This window comes from Heteronotia binoei, chromosome 21, assembly GCF_032191835.1.
Source record: "Heteronotia binoei isolate CCM8104 ecotype False Entrance Well chromosome 21, APGP_CSIRO_Hbin_v1, whole genome shotgun sequence".
Taxonomy (NCBI): Eukaryota; Metazoa; Chordata; class Lepidosauria; order Squamata; family Gekkonidae; genus Heteronotia; species Heteronotia binoei.
Genome location: NC_083243.1, coordinates 167,692,371 through 167,714,487, shown reverse-complemented (window position 1 = coordinate 167,714,487; position 22,117 = coordinate 167,692,371). Strand labels below are relative to the sequence as shown.

At 43.6% G+C, this 22,117-nt stretch overlaps 1 protein-coding gene across 7 annotated transcripts in view; it reads right to left on the bottom strand.

The window, feature by feature from the left end:
• Positions 1-4,555: 4,555 nt before the first annotated feature.
• The window catches only part of SYT7 (synaptotagmin 7), a 335,907-nt gene continuing 318,345 nt past the window's right edge, over positions 4,556-22,117 (bottom strand). For all 7 annotated transcript variants that reach the window (XM_060262265.1, XM_060262268.1, XM_060262266.1 and 4 more), the window contains 2 exons: positions 19,491-19,690; positions 4,556-5,275 (listed from right to left, as the gene is read on the bottom strand). In XM_060262265.1, coding sequence (XP_060118248.1) covers positions 5,171-5,275; positions 19,491-19,690 — 305 coding nt within the window. In that variant the 3' untranslated portion in view covers positions 4,556-5,170. The remainder of the gene's footprint in view (positions 5,276-19,490; positions 19,691-22,117) is intronic.

The following is a 22,117-nucleotide window of genomic DNA, read 5'->3' as shown; positions in this document are numbered from 1 at the left end:
TCATTAAAGAAGCATCTGTTGCTCAATCATGTTTTGCTGTCTCTGTTCTTCTCTAGCCTCCCCAACAATGGAGTAATAAAAAATGCATTAAAAACTCCCTTTTTAAAAACTCTTTTTAAAAAAAGTCTGCCTAGCTGAAGTGATACCACAAAATTCTATAGGAAGGGGGGAGGAAGAGCTAAAATCCAATTCCACCACTCCTACAAGACTCCTGACTTCTGCCCAAACTTGTCTATCTATTTGGGAACCTTTCTGCTAATTCCAACAGCTTCTCTTCTCTTTGCTATATATTGATATGTGTATAAAAATGTGCCTGCCAGAAATATGATTTAGGTACCTGTATATTGTATAAAAATACTGTAAAACGCTGACTAAATCAACAAAAGGAACATTCTTACTCTCATACCCCTAAAACTACTGTCAATTTTTTTGAAGACAGCTTAAGAGAACAGGCCCATGGAAGAAGCATCTAAATGCCCGGTTTTAAGTGCTGCAAGTTGAGCCCGAGTCCATGGGTTTAAAGGCCCAGAACTGAAGGAAAGTATTGAATGCATGGAAAACATGCCATAGTTCCCTGTATACAATATCCTCGTTAGTCTTCTGAAAGGGTAGAGATTCCTTCCAGAGGTAAGTAGGACTACAGCTATATTGTAAAGATCTGGAGGCAGAAAAAACTTGCATAATCCTGTTATGTATAGGTGGAAGCAGGGCTTTTTTTGTAAAAACAAAAAAGCCCAACAGGAACTCATTTGCATATTAGGCCACACACCCCGAATGTCAAGCCAGCCAGAACTGCATTCCTGTGCATAAAAAGCCCTGGGTGGAAGGCTCCCTCCTTTTCCACCCTAGCAGTACTCAGTGGCAATATGCTGTTTAAAAAGATGGCTGCAGGAAAGGTGGGAGCTTCAACCAAGAAAGGTATTCTAACTGTGAACTTAGTTACCTGGGTCTAGGAAAGAGAACAGCTATATACTTGTACGGTTAAAGATTTATTACTGGAGCTGAAAAGGGAGCCAGAAGACACGGGGATGAGACTCATCAATCAGTATTGAACTGTGTTTGAGGGGGACTGAAAAAAGAATGTCAAAATGTGAGTGGGGGATAAAGGGGAACTGAAGAGGGGACCGACGGGTAGTTGTGTGAAGAGACAGCAGGTAGAATAAGCTGTGTGCTCATAGTAGGACTGCTGAGGTGGATTTAGCTAGAAAGATGTCACTTCCATCATCCCATGTTTCAAGAAAACAATAGTGACCTGCAAGGGTCGTTTTGTAGAAAAATAGGTGGTGGAGCTCATCCAGAGATTGTTATGCAGCTGCACACACTATTCAATGGACAAGGTAGGAACCATCAGAAAGGTTCAGGAGCTTCACTCCTGTGAGCTCCTGCTGAATTCCAGGCCTGCCCTGGCTAGCAATATCATGGCACTCTGCATGCAATCACTATTCATCTGGCCACCACTCCTCCTTCCTGGGTCTGGCTCCACAACCACGACTAACTTGCAGACTTGAAGTTCCAAGAATCCTCCTGTCTGTTTTTCCAGCTGCATCAACACTCACTGAGCAGCTATACTCAATGACTTCTTCTTTACGTTCTTCTTGCTCTGCTACCATACAATAATTCCTCATTTCCACATAACCTGGAAGTTCCGGCAAAATCTTTGTGTCAAACAGTCTTGCAATCTGCCTATCATTCCTAAGTAATCCTCTTCTTTTTCTTTTGTGGTGGGGGGAGAAAAGTGTTGAATTGACTATCAAACCCATGAGTAGTCATCTCCCTGCAGAGAAAATGTCAACTAGAGTTTTAGATCCAGGTGGTTCCATATGGCTTCTCAGTAATGCTGTGCTAATGGAACAATGCTGTCACCTAGTGGGTATGTTGCATGTTTGCATCCTATTTTATTTATATCTCATCAGCAGTAGTGCACTGTATCTATTCTCAAAAGAGCCAAAGTCTTGACATTACAGATAATTTATTCCCTGTCTTGGCTGCTACTTTTATTCATTGTCCTGGCTGTTGTTACTGGTTCTCCATCCCATACAACATCTTAAAGCCTGGAGTGCATCAGATACACAATGTCATAGGTAAAGAAAATACAGTCCTTCAGCGGGAACCAGACTATTGGCTTTATAATACGCAACCTGGGCCTAAGGTGGTAGCCGGGGGGGGGGGGATACTGGGGGTTCATGGAGGATACAAGTCCAATATTACAATATGGTCTATTTATGTCACAGATGTGGGATCATATGTGTGCATGGGACTCATTCTGCAAATCTCTACTAGGCTCAGAGGAATTAAGGCTGGGCCCCAAGGAAGTGAAAGGTCTTGGGCATGGATATTATGAGCAGAAGATATAATGAGAGAGTAATAAAAAGGACCCTAAATTCTGGCTTTTGTGGCCTTCATAGTATAAAAGTAAGTCAACAGATAAAAACAGTTCTGGTGCCTATAACCCAGAAATGGTGTTTGGAATTTATTCTGATCACTGTGGCGTGCCAAGACAGCTTGAGACATTTTGATGCTAGAAGAAGAAATTCCATGGTGGAAAAAAAATTACAATTAATTTAATAATAGCCTGCCTCTCCCTGCCAAAATGTAGAGCTGGCCCTGTTTGTGTGTCAGGCTCACACAGCTTGTTCTCCAGCCAATGAGGAGCAGGGTACTGGGGTGGCCATCTTCAGGAAACTGAGGCAGCTGCCAGATGAATGACTGGATGGCAACATCTGGCAGTGATGGGAGGATGGAGGCTACCACAGCCTTCTTGAGCCAGCTAGACAGCTCCAGTCTACAGACAGTGCCTTGAAAATACCTGTGCAGCACCTGATTGCCATCTAGGAAAGCCACCTGATGGCTGATTCACAAAACCATGTTGGATTATCTTTGAGGTGTTGGTCCAGATTGAGGAATGTTCCACACATGTGGCTACACACTATTTTTCATTTCAGACTGTCCCACGAACATGGCCAATGGGTTTGTCAAAATCAAGCTATTGCCCGCCACACACTAGGAAAGTTTGCAGCATTGCACAAAACTGAGGTGCATGCTCATAACGAAAAAGTCAGATGATCCTCTTCTAAGGTGCATGACAAGCTGGGGTGTATGGGGGGGATGCTGAAAGTCACATGCAGACTGATCTTGTGGTATTGTCTCACAGAGGTACTATGTCCTGGCGTAACACACTTTGGATTTTTTTTGTTGTCAAGAGTTGGTGATTTGTGATCTGGACACTCATCAAAATATTCACAAGACTTAACACCAACATGCATCCCAAATAGCCGACAAAATCAAGTCATGCAGATTTTAAAACATCACAAGTGTTGTATGGATTGGTCTTTGTTTTCTGATTGCAGGAAAAATGTGGTAATGCTCTGGCAAAAATCCAGAGCAGAATGGAAATAGCATGCAATGATTTCTTGCCAGTCCCTGCTTTCACAGCCCTGACCACCTGGTTTTATACCTAAGGGAGTCAAATTTCTTCTGATGTTGAGCAATACCACCAGACAATGAGCAAGAAAAATGCAGAGGAAAGTTATGACATTCCATCAGGATTAAAGGAGTTACAGAACAGACATCCTGTACCCAAAGGCTACTTTGGGAGACTTGAGCCATCTTGGCAATGTAAAAGAAAATTCTCACTCTAGTTAAGCTTTGGTACTTCTGAAAGATCAGATCCTCCTTTCTAACCTACATTAATTTGGGGACAACTATACATTGGGGACATGTAAATGACTAATGAGAAATTAATTCCCAGGCAATCCATTTTAGCAGTGCTGCAGGAGAGTTCAGAAAGTAGGGAACTGATTGGCTAGAAGTTGGCTAGTTGGAGTTTTTTGTTGCAATGGAAGAAAAGCAGTCTGGGAAAAAGTATGTTTTGAAGTCAAGATGGGGGAGATCAGGTTTGTACCAAGACATACTGGACACTGGGGAGTAGGTAATGTATTTGAGTCTTTGGCTGGCGGGGTGGAAAGGTGAAATGTGGAATGGATTATTAAAGTTAGTGTCAAGTTGCTTGACGCCATAAGTGACAAGGTTATTGGTGTATTGAAAAGGGTCAGTTTGAGATTTTACCCCAGGAAATTCAGGAGTGCCCAGCATGTCAACTTTCCCTCTTCCAAGAAGCAAGAGAAAAAGGTTAGGCTCCTCCTGGCACTATGATCACATTCTTCCCTTTTTTGACATACATTTTATGGATTCCGATTCTACGTGCCACAGGGTGGCTAAGAGAAATGACTTCCTCACTGCAGCTTTCCCCTTCCAGTCCAAAGCTCCGATGCTCCTCCTTTTCTGCATGGCATAAGCTCTCCACCAATACCTGCAAAGCTGTCAATCAAAACCTCTCAGGCAGAGAAACAACTGCTCTAGGGCTGAGAGAAAGAGAACACAAGTGACACATGAAATGTCCTGCACGCATAGTTACAACACACACACACACACACACATACAACAAACACACAGGAGACTGTGAGGAGCATCATGGCTCCTCTCCCCCCGCCCCCCACCACCCCCAGCCCTTTGCTGAGAGGCCTGGCCAGGACAAAGGTCTAGCCAGAACTGTTATTTATATTATTCTTATTACTCTTACAAGTTTTATTGAATTATAAAGAAATAACCTCATTGAAACAAAGTGTTATGATCTCCTTGCCATTCCCCCTCTTCACACAGGGCAGCCACCAGTAGGGGCTAGCTTCTTCCTGGTGGAGCAGGGTGCCATCCTAAGGGGCCTTTGGCTGGAAGAACTCATAGGAAGTCTTGTATGGCGGTAGTAGACCCCTTTCCTTCCATCATGCCAGTGCCATTGCCACGCTGGGAACCCAAACAAATCAATGCAGAGGCCTCTTTCAACTTGAGGGCTGGTCTCTCTCTCTCTCTCTCTCTCTCTTTCTCACACACGTTCTTTCTACATAAAGAGTCTGAAGGAAAGGCTAAAGCAGGAGGCTGGGTAGTAACAATGCTCCTGATGGTGCTGTGTGCTGAACCGGCACATTGAGCACCAGTGCCACTTTCCCAGAGTTTGGTACAGGTATCAAGTTTACTCCCTTAGCCTCTGGTCATTCCCGAGCTTTTCCCCCCTGGGGGAGACCTGGGTGCAGCTGTTGTGCATAAAGTAGTGAGAATGTGGCCAATAAACGTTGACTGGGTGCACTGAAATACAGAGCGATTTGGCCTCTGCCTCTCAGGCCTTCAGCTGGTGCCACTGTGCCACAGCCTGTCGGGGGTGTGCAATCATATCCTTCCAGTGCTTCACTTCGCCTGGGCCACTCTTCCATGACAGGTAGATCTAGCAGAGATGGGAGAAACAAATCACACACAGATCAGAATGCAGGAGGGTCTGTCTCCTGAAAGGAGTGTCTTGGGTCTTTCATCTACAGACAGCCTTCCAGGAACAGCCTTGCCTACCGCTCTTCCAACAGCAAAGACTCACTTCACTCTGTCCTGTAATATATTCTCTACCCCATCTTCCCTTTAAAAGATTCCTCCCTGCAACCCACCATTTCTTTGCTTGCTATTCTTCTGCACACTCCACAACCGTTCCCTGCCTGCCAAGTGTTTCTTTGGCACATACTTTATTCCAAGCTGCTAATGTCAGAATAAATCCCCTTTAACGCTAAGAGACAAGCTAAATGTTAAGGACTGCCACATTTGTTTATTCAAGGGTTTGCCGTGTCTGTATTTAAAGCTTGGGATGTCTGATCCCCCCCCCCCCAATAGGGATGTATACGTGACAAGAACAGAACTGTCCCTTCCCTGATTTACCTGTTTGTGGCCTGTTGTTCCAGCTACTCTTTTGCTAAACCTGTCTCCAATTCTGGAAGAGGTAAAACACATACATGCACACACACCATGCATGGCCATATGCACTTTTTAAGACACTCTTGATGGGAGGGGAGGGACCAGACAGAAAGAATGGCTGGTAAAGAATGCAGAGGGCATATCAGCCAGACAGCAGAGACTTTTCTGCATATCAGACGTATGACTGCCCAAGATCTGGCAGGCTCAGGTAGCTCCCTGGCTGCTTTTCTTCATGTAAGCACTCCCAGCAGTCCCTGTGCTCATGGCTATACTTGGAAGTAATTTCCACAATCACAGCAGCAATTTTTGACCCTGCCAGGATCAAAGAAATTGCTTGCTTGAGTATATTGCCAGCCAGTCAGCATAATTCTGTTCTCTTGTGTGCAGGAGCACATCTGGGAGTGAAAGCATGGAGAAAACTGTTGGGAGAGGTACCTGTGTAAGCTTGCGCCTCTGATACGCTGGGATTGCAAGGTTTCACCAACAGATCCCCTACTGAAGTGCAGGTTGTTTCTTGAGATATGTGCTGGTAGTCCATGGAATATGTATCTTTCCTTTGGAGCAATTCTCTTTTCTCAGCCACTTCCATGGATAGTGAGTCATATGCTGCCTTATTCAGTGTACTCATGCCCTTGCTTTGGTTTTGTCACCAGATAAAACCATGCTTATATTTTTATTACCTTAAATTATGCAAGATTTTCCCTTGACTATTATATTAATAATAATAATAATAATAATAAATTTTATTTGTATCCCGCCCTCCCCGCCAGCAGTGTTTTGCTGCTGTCTTAAGTTTTATTTTTATGACGAGTTTTATAGTGCTTTTATTTTTTGCTGTATGTTGCTAAGAGAACTTAAATAGTAACAAATACACTTGAAGCTGAAACAGTAAATAAACAAATAAACATGCATTTCAGTCTGTTTCCATGAAGGAATGTTCAAGGGAAGCCATGTCCACTCATGTTTTACCTTACAGTCAAGGTGGTATAATTATTAGACTAGAATCGGGGAGACTTGGGTCCCCTCTACAAGATAGTTTTGGGCATTGTGGTCAATTCCCTGTTCAACTATGAAGTTCATTAGGTGATCTTGAGCCAATCATTCTTGGTTGTTCTAAGGATACAATAGGGAAGGGAGTACCAGGCACAGAGGTGAGTCAGGCAGGAATGGAAGAGTCCAATGTGAAACCAAAGGTCAGGTAGGCATTATAATCCACCTCGAATGCCATGTGGGAGAAAGGTGGACTAAGAGTGATCCAAATAAATAAATAGCTAAATAAAGTCAAGGGGTCAAAGAGAAGTTTTGAGTCTGTAGGTAAGGACAGAAGCATGGTCAGAAATTGTCAGGACAGAACAGGAGCACAAGGTCAATCAGACAGACATTAGGAACCAGAATCAGAACCAGGCCTAGTCTGAAGAAAGCAGCTTCTCACTTCTAGCCTAGATATAACTAAAGCCTTCGATCAGCTGTTCCCTGCAGCTCTAATGGCAGGTTGTGCTACTTCTGCTGGTCATTTTGAGAAGGGTGCTGTTGTACAGAGTAGATTGAGTCAGCAGCTGTCCATGAAAGCAGGAGGCTCTTGTGGTACACAAGACAAGGTTCTGGAGAAGCTAGCCTCTGGATCTGGATTCAAGCTCCCACGGTGCCTGATGGAACCATATATGCTGCCCTCAACTGCTTTAAAGAAAAGAATTATAGGAAGTGAATGTGTATTTCCCTGTCAATGCTCCACATGGAGGACAATGAAGGAACTTGGCTGGTCTATCAAGTAGTGTTAAGCTCAGCTCCTTTTAAAAAAACAGAAAAAAACAACCAAATGTTGGATATTTAAGGGTGATGCCCACGAAAGGCAGAGCTTAGGAAGGGGAGGGAGCTCAATGGAGGTATAGCATCATACTAGGATTTCCATTTCTTCTAGATTTGTGGTATAATATAGCTTTAGTATGTGAACTATAGTAATATCATAGGTCTACCCTCCAAAGCTGCCATTTCTTTCAGAGGAACTGACTGCTGTAGTCTGGAGATCAGTTGTAATTCTGGGTCAACTCCAGACTCCACCTTGAGGTTGATAGCTATATGTACCAACAATGATTGGTCATGATAGTTTAGGGCTAGGGTTGCTGGGAGACTTTGGGGACATCTTCCTGTAGAGATCAGCCAAATCCTAGAGCTGCATTTCCTGCCGACGCCCCCCCCCATGGCATTGCACCCCCCCATGCCTTCCGCCTGCGGCTTCACACTCCCCCACACCTTCTTCTCCCTCCCTTTCCAACCGCAGGTCAATTTCAGACTGTGTAAAGGCGCCCCCCCCATCACCCCCCTGCACTCCCCCCCATCACGAAAGGGCGCCGTGGCTGCTCCCCTCTGCACTTCCTTCCCATCCAGGAAATGCGGAGGAGAGAGCAGCTGCAGTGCCCTTTCACGACGCAGTTCATTCAAACTGCCGCTGGCCTGTCCATCTGCTGAGTGAGCGCTCAGTACAGTTTCCCCTGTCAATCAGGTGATCGGCGGGGGGGGGGGGCATCTTTACACAGCCTGAAATTGACCTGTGGTGGGGAAGGGAGGGAGGAGGAGGGGGGGAAACTAGGCCTGACTTCCCCCTGGCCTGGGGTCAGGGGACCCAGCTGTGCTTGCACGGTAAGAGTCAGTTGTACGACGAGAGTCAGCAGTTTAAAAGGTGAGTTGCTCCCATCCCGTTTCTTTCCATTTTTCTTTTTCTTTCTTCCTTTTGTCCTTCCTTTCTTTCATTCCTTCCCTCCCTTTTCCTTCCTTCCTATTTCCTTTCTCTTTTCTTTCCCATTCCCACACTCATTCATTCTTTCTTTCTATCAGTTTTTCTTTTTTCCTATTTGCTTTATTTCCCACTCCCCTTCCTCTCTTTCTCTTAGTCAGTCTTTTACCCCCCCCCCCCCCGTCTCCTTCCTTCCTTCCTTGCCGTTGCTAATCTGAGTAGAGCGAGGCGGGGGGAGAAGAAGCTTGAAATGCCCTATCATATTCCTTCCTTCCTTCCTTCCTTCCTTCCTTCCTTCCTTCCTTCCTTCCTTCCTTCCTTCCTTCCTTCCTTCCTTCCTTCCTTTCTCTCTTTCTGTCAGTCACTCTTTTCCCATGTCTTTCTTCCTTCTCTCTCTCTTTCTGTTTCCCCCCCCCCCATCTCCTTCCTTCCTTGCCATTGCTGATCTGAGTGTGTGTGTGGGGGGAGCTTGAAATGACCTGCCATTTCATGCTTTCCTTTATCTCTCTTTCTGTCAGTTCTTTTCCCATCTTCCTTCTCTCTCTTGTTGTCAGTAAGTCTTTCCCCCTGTCTTCTCTCTCTCTTTCTGTCAGTTTTTTTCCCTTGTCTCCCTCCCTCTTTCCTTCCTTATTGCTAATCAGAGTAGACTTGGGCGGGGGGGGGGAGATAAGCTTGAAATGCCCTGTCGTTTCATGTTTTCCCAGGCTGAGAGCATTTTTTATTTTTAGTTTTCTGCTGTGTGGTCCTTGTGCTTTTTCTTGATGTTTTATTTTTAAAATTGCATTGCAAAATCCCACTATTCTCCTACCTTTCCTAAACAAAATATTGCAAGAGTTTTAGGCTTGTTTGTATATCATTTCCTGTCTCCCAGCTCCACCCCCAAATTTTAGTGGGCCATGAAGGAGAAGTGTAAAAATAACCAGGCCATGGGGGAAAAGGTTTGGGAAACCCTGTCCTAGAGCATTGGTAAGAGCTCTGTACTGCAAGGGGAGCACCAGGCAAATGATTGTGGGGGACGAGAAGAGGCAGGTTAGGCCAGTCTAAGGGAAAATAAAAAAGGCAAAGGAAAGCTTTTGTGGGGAGGGGATCTCTGATACTGTCTGTCTGGTGACCTCACTGTGCTGTCCTTCTGGTCCTCTCAGAGTTTGTCCAATCAGAGGCAGGAGGCAGAACCACCTCCATCTGCATGTACTCTAGCAACAGGTCCTTCCACAAAAATAATGGTAACGCTACAGGAAGTCACAACCCAGTATAGGATTGCCAAATTCTACCTAGCTCGAGATGGGGGATGATCCTCATGTGCACTTTGCATGTGGGGTGTGATAACATCACCCAGAAGTGACATCATTGCACCAGACACGTAGTGCAGGGAATGCTCTAGCAATTTGGGTAAAAACTCTATGGCACCATAGAGTTTTTACCCAAATTGCTAGAGCATCTGCTGCACAACATGCCCGGCACGATGTTACTTCTGGGTGTGGGTTGCAGGCACATCACGCACAACAGAGCTCTTTGGGGGAGGGGATCCCCCTGGGGGCCAGCTTCGTGCTGGTGGGTTGGGGGCCTCCAAACCAGGGGAAACCCCACCCCCAGTGGGAGGCTGGGAACCCTAACCCAGAAGATGGTGTGCCATGACCCATGGGTTTAATAAAGCTGGTTTAGGGAAAGGAGACCTGTAGGCAGGGAACATACAGGAAATAGGGAACTTCATGAGCAAATATAGAAAGAGGTCTCCAAGGTCTGATGGTCTAAGTAATGAGACTTCCTGCAAGTACTAAGCAAAGATGACATATTCCAGAGAATAGCACAATTCATCTGACTGTGTAAAACAACTAACCATGCTATGAAGCAGAAAAATCATATACCAACTTGTATACCCAATTTCTTGTACAGAGCCCTCTCCAGCCACTGACTCTCACTAAACTGCCCTGGGCCTCACATTTGCAGTGCAAAATTAATGGTATAGTCCTGTTTGATGGAGCTTTTCACCCACACCAGCTGCCACTCTTCATTCCTCTTCTGCTGAACAAATGTGTTGGAGGTGTCAAAATTAACTTCATGGCAATGCAAACAAGTGCTAATTCCTCTGTGTAGCTCTGGTTATTTTTATCTCCTGGCTTTCTCTATTGCAGCATGGAGGATGCATGTGTCAGCTTCTCCCCCGCAATGACAGCCAAGACTTGTCTTCCAGATTCACTAAAAGAGCTTCATGTATGTCACTCAAAGACATACAACTTCATAACTCGATTACAGGTTGCACAATAGCGGCAATTTTTCAGTCACTCATTATCATTTTACTGTGGCAGAGGTTGAGGAAGGAGAGCTATTCTAAACTTTGGGGTGTAGTCTCTCGAAACTCTTCTTGGCAAGTTCTCTTCCATTTGGTTCTGAATTCATTCGGTACTTTTACCCCTTTAATGGCTACTGTTCCAAACGGTCTGTGAATTCCACTCCTCTTCTCTGTCTACTACCACATAAAATGTGAAGGGAGACTTGGATTCTACTGTGCATCTAATAGGATCTGAACTAAGAAACTATGGCCTTTTCCCACTTCTGAAGGGATATATTTGGAGCTTTTTTAATTTTAATAAGATTTTAATTAAAAAATTCAAGTATATATAAACATACCTACAAAACAATACCAAGAATACATATACAGTACAAACATGAAGCTAAAACTTTACATATTTGGAACTTTTAAAAAATGGGTGGGCAGGGAATATTAAGAGGGTGTTTTTGAAAGGAAATCTGTCGAATTTGCCATAGTACTTTGAGGGGTTTTTCCTTTGGAAAAATAACTCATGACAAACCAAACAAAATCAAAACTCAGTACATGAATAGCTTTGTAATTACTGTGGACAGAACTTCCAAAATATTAACAATCTATTAAAAAATGAAGTGTAGCATGTGCCTTCAGCAGAGAGACAGTCACTTCCATTCCTCAGGAGACTGAAGCACGGAGACCCTCTTCTGCAGTTACCTGCTAGAGAGCCAGGGGCAGAGCTGGTCAGTAGCTGGGAGTGTTCTGAATTCCCAGAGACTGGGCCAACCTTGCTTTTGCTTAGTGACTTTACTGTGCTTTAAGTTCACATCTTCTTGATGCTGGATTCATTTTAAAGGTAAAAGGTAGTCCCCTGTGCAAGCACCAGTCATTTTCAACTCTGGGGTGACGTTGCTATCACAACGTTTTCACGGCAGACTTTAATGGAGTGGTTTGCCATTGCCTTCCCCAGTCATCTACACTTTCCCCCCAGCAAGCTGGGTACTCATTTTACCAGCCTCGGAAGGATGGAAGGCTGAGTCAACCTGAGGATTCATTTTATGCTGATTTTAATTTAATATACCTGTTGCTTGTTTTAATACAATGCTAAATTAGGGAATAATTGACTCTCTGCAGCACATAGCAATAATAATGAGATTACCATGCCAATTTATCATCATTACATTAATGGGAGTAGAATTATATATATTTAATGTAAATCAGATTTGGAGCTGATTAATTTCTTATTAAGTGTTGCTTATAATCTTGCATTTTTAAGCAACAGGCCACGTCTCCTGCTGGTATGAATTTGCATTCCTTATTCCCTAAATTTAATTGAGCCATACCAATGTATGCCAAGGAAAAGCCAGATTACACAGAAGAATGGGCCACTGCCAAATGACAACTGATGAAGCAGAATGACAGGTGACTTGGTGGGTGTCTTCACCAGGCATCCTGCTTGCAACTTAGCCCATAGTACAAAAGCCACTAACACTCACTAGGAGCACAGCAAAGTAATTACATGGTCTCTCACCTAAGGGGAGAGACCATGTAATAGCTTTGTTGTGCACTTAAATCAAAGTTCATTGGTAGAACACTCACTTGATATGTATAAGGCCCCAGGTTTGAATCTAGCACTGTCATTTTTAAAAGGTTGCAGAACTTGAAAAACATCTGCCAAAGACTCCAAAGAGCCACTGCTTGTCACAATAGAAAGTACTGGACTAGAGAGATTCAGGGTCATATGATCAGTGCAAACACACCTATAACACAAAAGTATGCTCAGAATTCATGTCAACAGCCCCACAAAAGCACAAGGAGGAATTCACTTGAGAAAAAGATGGTTAAATCATTCTTTCTCTCAATTTTTCTTTTTCATTCGAAGGTAGTTTTACTACAGCCTGGAAATTACAGTGCACTGCAGTTATCCAGGACTTTCATTTTACACCACACTATAAATAGAGTTTCATTAGATTCAATTTTATCCCAAGCAAGTTCTGTCCTCCAGAGGGATGAAGGTTGCAGAAGTGTTCAGGAGCAAAGAAAGATTGTATACAATATTCCAGTTTACATGGGTAAATTCTAAGAATGTGAGATCTCAGCTACAACTTTACAGAACCAGGTTAAAACACATTCACTAGCTCAGTTAATCTAGAACTGGCTGTAGAAGTGTTTTTTGTACAACAGCAACCCCTTGTTTCTAAATGTTGGCAAGCATTATCTCTTTGGTACTTCAGTACTGGGAAATATTATTCCATCATAATATAATAGGGATGAATGTAGGAATACAACACCCCCCTCCCCAATCTTAAATGAGAAAAGGATGCCCAGTCAGTTTCATTGCCACCTAATTGTAATATCTGGTGATAATATAGTGGCAGATCTTTAGGTTTAAGCACAAATATGAAACCCGATTAATGGTTCTTTTAAAAGAAACAACATATATACAATTACATATAGTCATGGCACTCATCACCTGGATTATTTAATGACCAAAGAGGAAGAAATACTAACATGATTGGTTTGCTGGTAGCTACTGATTCTGGAATGATTCAGATCTTCTGGAACCCATATCTATATGAGTTGACTCAGTGGAGAATGACATATGTGTACAGAGTTGCAAATACACAGGTTAGAAAACATATATATGACAGATGCACCACATTTGACATATTCGAACTCTGGGATTTCACTGCTGTTGTGCTCTGAGGATCTAGGGATCTGCATGAAAGGATCAGGTTTCTTAATAAAGAATCAGGTGGCTGGTTTAGAAACTGTAGGAAATTTAACGGATTTTTAATAAAAGCAACAATGTAAAAGTTAAGAAGGAAAAACCCAAAGTTATGTATGCCAACGAAGAAGCAGAAACTAGAGAAGGGTCCTGGTGGTGCTCCCACTGAGGGAAAGGCCACATTGTCTCATTGCACAGCTTTGCATCCCCAGCTTGTGATTCTCAGTCATTATTTCATCCCAATTTATATGCCTTCACCATCCCTTCCACATCATATTTTCATGGAGGGGGAACCCATTCCCCCAAATTCTACAAAATTTGCCACCAGATTCAGTGACACAAGGTCAGTACATATATTATGATTCCAACAGCTGCATTGATAAGCCCCGTGGTTCAGAGTGGTAAAGCTGCAGTACTGCAGTCCTAAGCTCTGCTCATAACCTAAATTCGATCCCAGCAGAAGCTGGGTTCAGGTAGCTGGCTCGAGGTTGACTCAGCCTTCCATCCTTCCGAGGTTGGTAAAATGAGTACTCATCTTGCTGGGGGAAAAGTGTAGATGATTGGGTAAGGCAATGGCAAACCACCCTGTAAAAAGTCTGCCATAAAAACATTGGGCGTTTTCGCACTGACCTTCAAGTGGCGCGACCACCCTCTTCACACCGGAGGATCTGCCCGGATTTCGCACAAGAAGCGCCGGCGCACCCAAAAGAGCCGGCTACTTCCGTCGCGAAACCCGCTCAAACGTTTTCCTGCTTCTTGGCGGTTTCCGTTTGAGCAGGTTTCGCGACGGAAGTAGCCGGCTCTTTTGGGTGAGCCGGCGCTTCTTGTGCGAAATCCGGGCAGATCCTCCGGTGTGAAGAGGGTGGTCGCGCTACTTGAAGGTCAGTGCGAAAACGTCCATTGTGAAAGCAACGTCACCCCAGAGTCAGAAGCGACTGGTGCTTGCACAAGGGACTACCTTTACCTTTAAAAAAAAATAGCTGCATTATTTATCATAATCCTGGCATCTTGTCCTGATTGAAATCCACTGCAGGCAGAGGTCTTCAAATGCACATGGGAAGCTCCCCTGCCTAGGCCAGCAAAAACCCACAGCACAACTCCCCAAAACGTCAAAAACAAAAACTGATTCAAAATTTATGCTGGTGCTAAAACATGCCCTTTGTTCTGAAGCTTACAGACATTGATCAAAATTAAAGGCAAACGGATTTCAGATCAGAGTTTGTGTGTTCTTCCAGTGTAACTATATGCCTCACAGTTTCTTTCCTAGAGAATTATATTTTGGAAACAGACCCCTGCTCAGGATTCTTTCCCCATTCATTCCAACAGAAGAAACCAATCTGTACACTCATTTGTTTTGCAGTGCTGTGTCCAATAATTTAAAAAAAAAAAAGCTCAGTATAGCTTGCATGTGGAAGAAATGAACATCTGAGTACTTATCAGGATCAATATCTGGACCAAGGAACTTGCACTTTCTGTCTGATTTGATGTTTGAGTACAGATCTTTAGACCCAGCTGTGCTTTATACTTAAGTATTTCTATATACTCTATTTCCCGAAGAACATGCTGTTCTGAGGCTATATTCAGCTTAAATCTTTGACAAAAGGCAACTGGCTGAAAAATGAAACCCCAGAGCAGCCCATACACTGCTGCCTGTGTCAGGCTAGAACTGTTATTTTCAGCCTTTAACCCCAGCTCTGGACACAAAAGAGCTGCCACTGGGAATGTGGAATCATTTGTCCGGAGGATCCAGTGTGGCGTCCCACAGGGGTTCTCTCACCAGTTAATTCTCTTTAATGTTTATGTCAAGAAGCTGAATGACATTATCCACAGCTTTGGAGCTGGTTGTTATCAATGACACCCAACTTTCATTTATCACTCATGTTTTTTGCTTGGGACATCCCCAAGTTGGGTGAAGAGGTGTGTTCTGAAGTCCCATTATTCCCAGCCACATGGGGAAACCGATTTGGATCAAGACCACAGGATGCAGAGAGAGAGACCTTTCCCCTGTACCCAACAGCACTTGGAGAAGGGGAACGGGGGTACTATTGGCCTTACTGTATCATTTAGCTTATCAGTATACATGTAGCCTTCAATGGGGCAAATAATGTCCACCAGCTATTTTGGATCAGGAAAATGGTAGAGGGGAGGCCTAAGCTCCCTCTCTTTGTGCACTGGGGTCCTGATCCAAACCAGCCCTCCCTGCCTTCTTAGGAAACACAGAATATGCCTATCCACCTGGCCAGGGACGTCCCTGGGGAAATTTACCATGTAGTTGAGCCCTAAACCTCTAAATGCAAACCGTCTTAGTCCTAAACTGATGCTTGGATAATATGGTTAAGTAGACAAGGGACACAGAATGAAACTGTATTCGGATGAGATAGCGTTGGATGCTAGTTGGGAAATCTGATATTCTGGAAAGGACTGATTTACTAATTCTGCACTGAATTAGATTATCATTAGATGACCACAATAAGAGTTTAGTAATGCTCTTGGACTTGTCAATGGAGACAGAAGTTGGTGAAGTGTGCCTTTTCACCTCTTATCTTTCCTTGTCCACATGGATCTATTCTTCCATATCCCTTAGAACGGATTACTGTGCAGTTCACTTTCCATGGGGCTGCCCTCAAAGACAACTTTAAAATGTCTGATTGGGACCAACGGGTATATTGTTATCATGCCAATTTTGAAAATATCTTCACCGCTTGCCTAGTTGTCGTCGTCCAGATCCTTTTCCAGGTGCTGCTTCTTATCTTTAAAAGCCTGCATGACCCACATACAGAAGGCCTGCCTCACCCTAGATGACTTTGTGCTTCAGGGGCATTTGGTCTGTGCAGCAGCTCTTGCTTGCCATGTTTCTGTTCCAGAAGCCTGCACTTCCACTGCCTGTTCCTCTGCCTTTTTGTTCATTGCTACAATTTTTACAAAATGGGCTCCTGGAGGCAGAGCGCAAAGCACTTTCTCTCCCAGCCTTCCAAAAAGCCTGAAGGCTGTACTGTTTCAGCGAACCTCCTCTTGAATTTGTCAGTAGGGCTTTACTGTGTGTGGCTGAGCAGTAAGTTAGCATTTAGTTGGTAAGCTTATGCAATGTTACTGGAGGCACTGATTTTTTAAACATTGTATTGGGGTTTGGTTTGTATTTTATGGTATCTAGTTTCTAACAGGATTATGTAATTATTCTGGAAAGGCGGGATAATTTTTTTTAAGACACAAACAACTTGTAGCATGAGACCCCACACTTAAGTTTTTGACCCCAAAGGCTCAGTTTGGTGTAGAGCTAGTTTGGTGTAGTGGTTAAGGTTGTGGACTCTTATCTGGGAGAACCGGGTTTGATTCCCCACTCCTCCATTTGCAGCTGCTGGAATGGCCTTGGGTCAGCCATGACTATTGCAAGAGTTGTCTTTGAAAGGGCAACTGCTGGGAGAACCCTCTCAGCCCCACCCGCCTCACAGGGTGTGTGTTGTGGGGGGAGAAGATATAGGAGATTGTAAGCCGCTCTGAGGCTCTGATTCAGGGAGAAGGGTGGGGTATAAATCTGCAATTCTTCTTCATCTTTCTCCCCTCAATAGTGGCAAGGATGCAAAGGATGAGGTGGCTCCTCTGCTTTTAAGAGTGAGGCAGAAGAGGGAACAAGCAAAAACAGCCACAACACCTATGAACTATTCAAGGCACCGGAGCTTCACAGGAGTTTTTAATTGAAACCGCCGATATATCAGCTTTAAAGGATGCAAAAGAATACTGAACGCCATCTGTAACCAAATGGTAATTAGCACCAAACTTTTTTATACTATTTAATTGTCTTAATTGTTTCATTAATGCTCAATTTAACTGCTTTATTGTGATTTTCTTATATGCTGTGAGCCGCCCTGAGCCTGCTTAGGTGGGGAGGGCGGGATATAAATCAAATAAAGAAAAAGGCAGTCCCCTGTGCAAGCACCAGTTGTTTCCAACCCTGGGGTGATGTTGCTTTCACAATGTTGTCACGGCAGACTTTTTATGGGGTGGTTTGCCATTGCCACTGCCTTCCCCAGTCATCTACATTTTCCTCCCAGCAAGCTGGGTACTCATTTTACCGACCTCGGAAGGATGGAAGGCTGAGTCAACCTGGAGCCGGCTACCTGAACCAGCTTCCGCTGGGATCGAACTCATGTCATGAGCAGAGAGTTCAGACTGCAGTACTGCAGCTTTACCACTCTGCACCACGGGGCTCAAATAAATCAATAAATCAAATAAAAATCCTATTTTGCATCTATTCTCCTCCTGCCTTTTTGGCTTTTCATGCTTAATGTTTTCCCTGATGGATACTTCTCTGCTCAGAACTACCCCTGCCAAAACTGCTTTCCCCCTTGAGGAGGTCCAGGTGTTATGGGGAGGGGGGGAGCAGCTTGAGCTAATTTGGGGGTTGAAAAATAGCCAGCAAGAGAGGGGTTAAGTATCCCTCCCCACCTGTCACTCGTCCTGTCAAAATTGCAGCAGCTTGTCTTTCTTCGAAAGGCAATTTGGGTTCTGTTACATGTACTTGCATGTAACGTATATTTTTCAGACAGAAAAGGATGCTTCACAAAGAGTTTCTGGTTCTCAGCATTGTAGGCTGGTATGAAATCTCCAGCATTTACAGGAAGATTGAAACTTCAAGGAAACAAGAGGCATCTTTTTCACTTTGCCTCCTCTCTACCATTGTTTTGTTCTTATTTCTGCCATGACCTTCTCTCTGCCAACTGTATTGCCCTCAGCCACTAGAAAGCTTCCCATCTGCTGCCCAGAAACTGCTGCCCAGAATTCCTGTGTCGTGTTAGTGCCTTCTTTCTTCAAATTCCTTCTCAAAACTCATCTTTTTTGCAAGGCCCCACAAGTGAAATAAACCTTTATCATGTGCTAACTGCATTTGCCTTGGGTTTTCTCTCTCTTTTTTTATGACTATTAAAATAATTTATATACATCCCCTGGACTCTCTTGCCCCTTCTCTCCTTTTGCTAATGTTACTCTGTACAGTGCCGCGTATTTAATGCTGCTACCCAATTAACAGTATTACTAACAGCATATTGTGGGTACAGTTAAACAACAACAGAGGAGAATGTTAAACCCAAGTCTTGATGCACAAGCACATTTATTTCCTCCATACTGTGTGCTGATCTCTCTGTTCCTAAGGATATTACAAAAATGGTTTGGGGAAATGTTAGATCCCCATGAAAAATTACAGCATTTCCTAACAGGCTCTTCACAATATCTGACAGAAGGAAGCAATATTAGCTTCCTGTGAGGACGGTACTGAAGAAACAGAAGAAGATCCCTGCCACTGGTTGCATTCCTTCCCCAGCTGTGTCAGGAGTCAGGAACAGCCTGCCTGGTCAAACAGCTGCACAATCCCCACTGATGCTTCAGATGCCCCCCATCACTAAGTCATCTTGGGATCAAATCCTAGGAGCAAACAATTCCATTTTCATGGGTAATGAAAATACATTCTAGCTGACTACAATATTTGCTTCTGTTTATGTACTTTTAGTCTTCTGTAGGCCGTATGCTTATTTTTGACAATTGCTTGAGGCAATTATGACCACCTTGTTGTCGTTGCTGCCTGTACGCCTGTTAGAAGGGATGAGCATAAACTGCTGATGAACTAAAGTTCATCATGAATTTTGGCCTGTTCATGGTTCATGAACCAAAGTTTGTGAACTGAAGAAGTGGGACAAATTACCACAAATTTTGGTGTTCTTCACAAGAAACAGCTGAACCATGGGAAGCTCAGAGCCATTTAAACTCTGCTTTTCAGCTTGACCATCCCTACCTGTTAGAGCGTCACAACTGAAATGGGGCAGCAAAGGTTTCTTTACAAATTTGGCTGTATAAATGCTTTGTCATGATTTCATCTCTGCTGACAGAATTTACTCACCTTCTCCTCACTGACTTGCTACCTTGACCACTTTAACCCCTGTTGACAAGGGCTTAGACAAGATCTTGTAAGCTCCTTGGTTGGGACAACTCACCTTTCCAATTACATCATTCCGGCTGAGCTTGTCCTTATCCATGACAGTGATGATAATGGTTGTCTCTCTCAGTTTCTCTGTTGGTATGTCAAAGATGAAGGATTCATTGAAGACAGGGTTCAGGCATCGCTTCATCACAACCGTCTTCTTCTTTTCCACCCTCTTGTCTTTGTACATCAGCCACACCTTCACATAAGGGTCTTGCAATGGAAAAGAGACAATGAATAACTGTGAGAGATCTAAGAGTCCCTGAAATTAATGCAGCTCCAGTAGGCAGCTCTTTCAGACTTGCTAACTATAGATAATTTTATTTCCTGAATATTCCTTAAAGATATTATCTCACTTTTTCAGCCTGACACACCCACAAAACTTTGATTAACAGTAAAAGTAAAAACACTTAAAACAAAAACAAGCAATAAACACTTCCCCCAACCACTGAAATTACCCTTTGAACTGAAGAGGATTTACATGAATTTGGAAAGTACAATGAGGTTGGGTTTTATCTACACAGAAAGATGAAGCTGTTAAATTGCTTTCCTTGTGGGAAAATGGAGAGGCTTATTCCAGATTAAGAAGAAGATATATTAGATTGATATCCCCCTCCACTCAGAGTCTCAGAACGGCTCACAATCTCCTTTATCTTCCTCCCCCACAACAGACACCCTGTGCGGTGGGTGGGGCTGAGACTCTCACAGCAGCTGCCCTTTCAAGGACAACCTCTGCCAGAGCTATGGCTGACCCAAGGCCATTCCAGCAGGTGCAAGTGGAGGAGTGGGGAATCAAACCCAGTTCTCCCAGATAAGAGTTCGCACACTTAACCACTATACCAAACTGGCTCTCCAATTAATCCAATTAATTTCATGCTCCAGTTTGTCCAACATTGGGAATTCTATCCCAGAGAAACGTTTTTTTTAACACTTTTTAAAAACCAAATATTTACATAGATAATTGACTAGCCAATTATATAAATAATTACCCAATTACTTTTATTAATAAATTATGCAATATGGAGACAGGACAAGCTGAATTGTGCTCAGTTTCAAATGCATGTTTCTTTCAAAACATCATGCAAGATTAGGGTTTTTTAAAAATATATATATATATTTTTGCTTTCACTTATGCCAGTCAGAGACATGCCAGGCTATCACAGCTAGCAGCTGCATGGGTGATAGCAGCACCTTGGAGTTTGCTTGCTTGTAACACCAGCAGTCTCCCAGGCTGAACACTTAAGACAATAACCCACAAGATGCTGGAAAATCCATGACTGCATCTTCCCTGTGTTTTGAAGCGGCTAATAGCTACTATATCCTCCCCCACTCAGTTTGGAGTAATTGCTCAAGGGGAAAAAGGATGTAACCCTTCTGATTTGCACAATTTTACAAATCAAATCTAACGCCCATCCCACAGTGTTATTAATCATTAAAAGGAAAGGTGGGGACAAAAGATTAAATGCATCCCCCCAAGCACCATGAGCCCGATATGAATTGAGGGGGGAATCAATAAAATAGTGATTAACCTTAAAATACAGATTTCCCAATGTCTCATCTATTTTACCCCTAAGAGCTATGTATTTCTCTCGCTTGCTCGCTCGCTCACTCTTTTGCACCAAGGAGGATGAAATCTGTGGATTATTTACTGAGGAGGTAAGTTGCCTTCCCTGGAAAGCTCTATAGAAGGAGAAATAGTAAATCTGTTGGTTGAGAAGATCTTATCTAAAAACTACTTCTCAAGCAGACCTGGCTTAGAATATGATAGTTCAGAAGTGTTGGAAATAATGGTTAAAGAGGATGGTGGAAGACAGGAGGGCCTGGCATGACTTGGTCCACGAGGTCGCAAAGAGTCGGACACGACTGTGTGACTGAACTACAACAAAAGTGATCTGTGAGGCTCAAACTAGTTGATGCACCTTACACGAGTCAGGAGACAGTTGGCCCATCCCAACTTGCTGTTAGACAGAAGAACAGGCTCTCTTACCTTGACAGCACTCTGTTTAGCTCTGGAACACTGTGAGGGGGAGGAGGGGTTTGCCAGTGGAAATGGCAACATAAAGGCCATGTTTGTCCCTTTCTCTGGCTCTGTGTGCTTTTTCTAGGACACATGGCGTCAGGGAAAGGGGCAAACAGCCACCTTCCACAGATACTTCTGCTGGAGAAAGTGGATGATCACCCATGTCCCAACATGTGTAAGGTGCAACATCTAGTTTTTGAGCCTCATTTACTGATTTTAGAAAGTTAGAAAAATCCTTGGCTGTGGGGGACAAGGGATGTGAAATTGTACCACTGGGGGTGGAACCTGCAAAAATTCAAATCTGTCTACATGGTGTCCAAAGGCACTTTGACTGCAATCTTTCCCAAAATATTTTATGAAATCAGCTTTGGGAATGATCACAGTAAAGTGGAGGAAAACCAAGAAGAAAGATGAATAGAGGATGGCAACATGTGAATGCTCCTGAAAACACTGCTGTTGTTAGGAAGCCAAGGTGAACTGGAGTAGGGCATAGGGATATTACTCCAGTCTTGGCCCATTTACACTGGCTCCCAATATGTTTCTGGGCACAATTCAAGGTTCTTTAAAGCCCTAAATGGCTTAGAACTAGCATACTCAAAGGATTGCCTACTCCCATACAA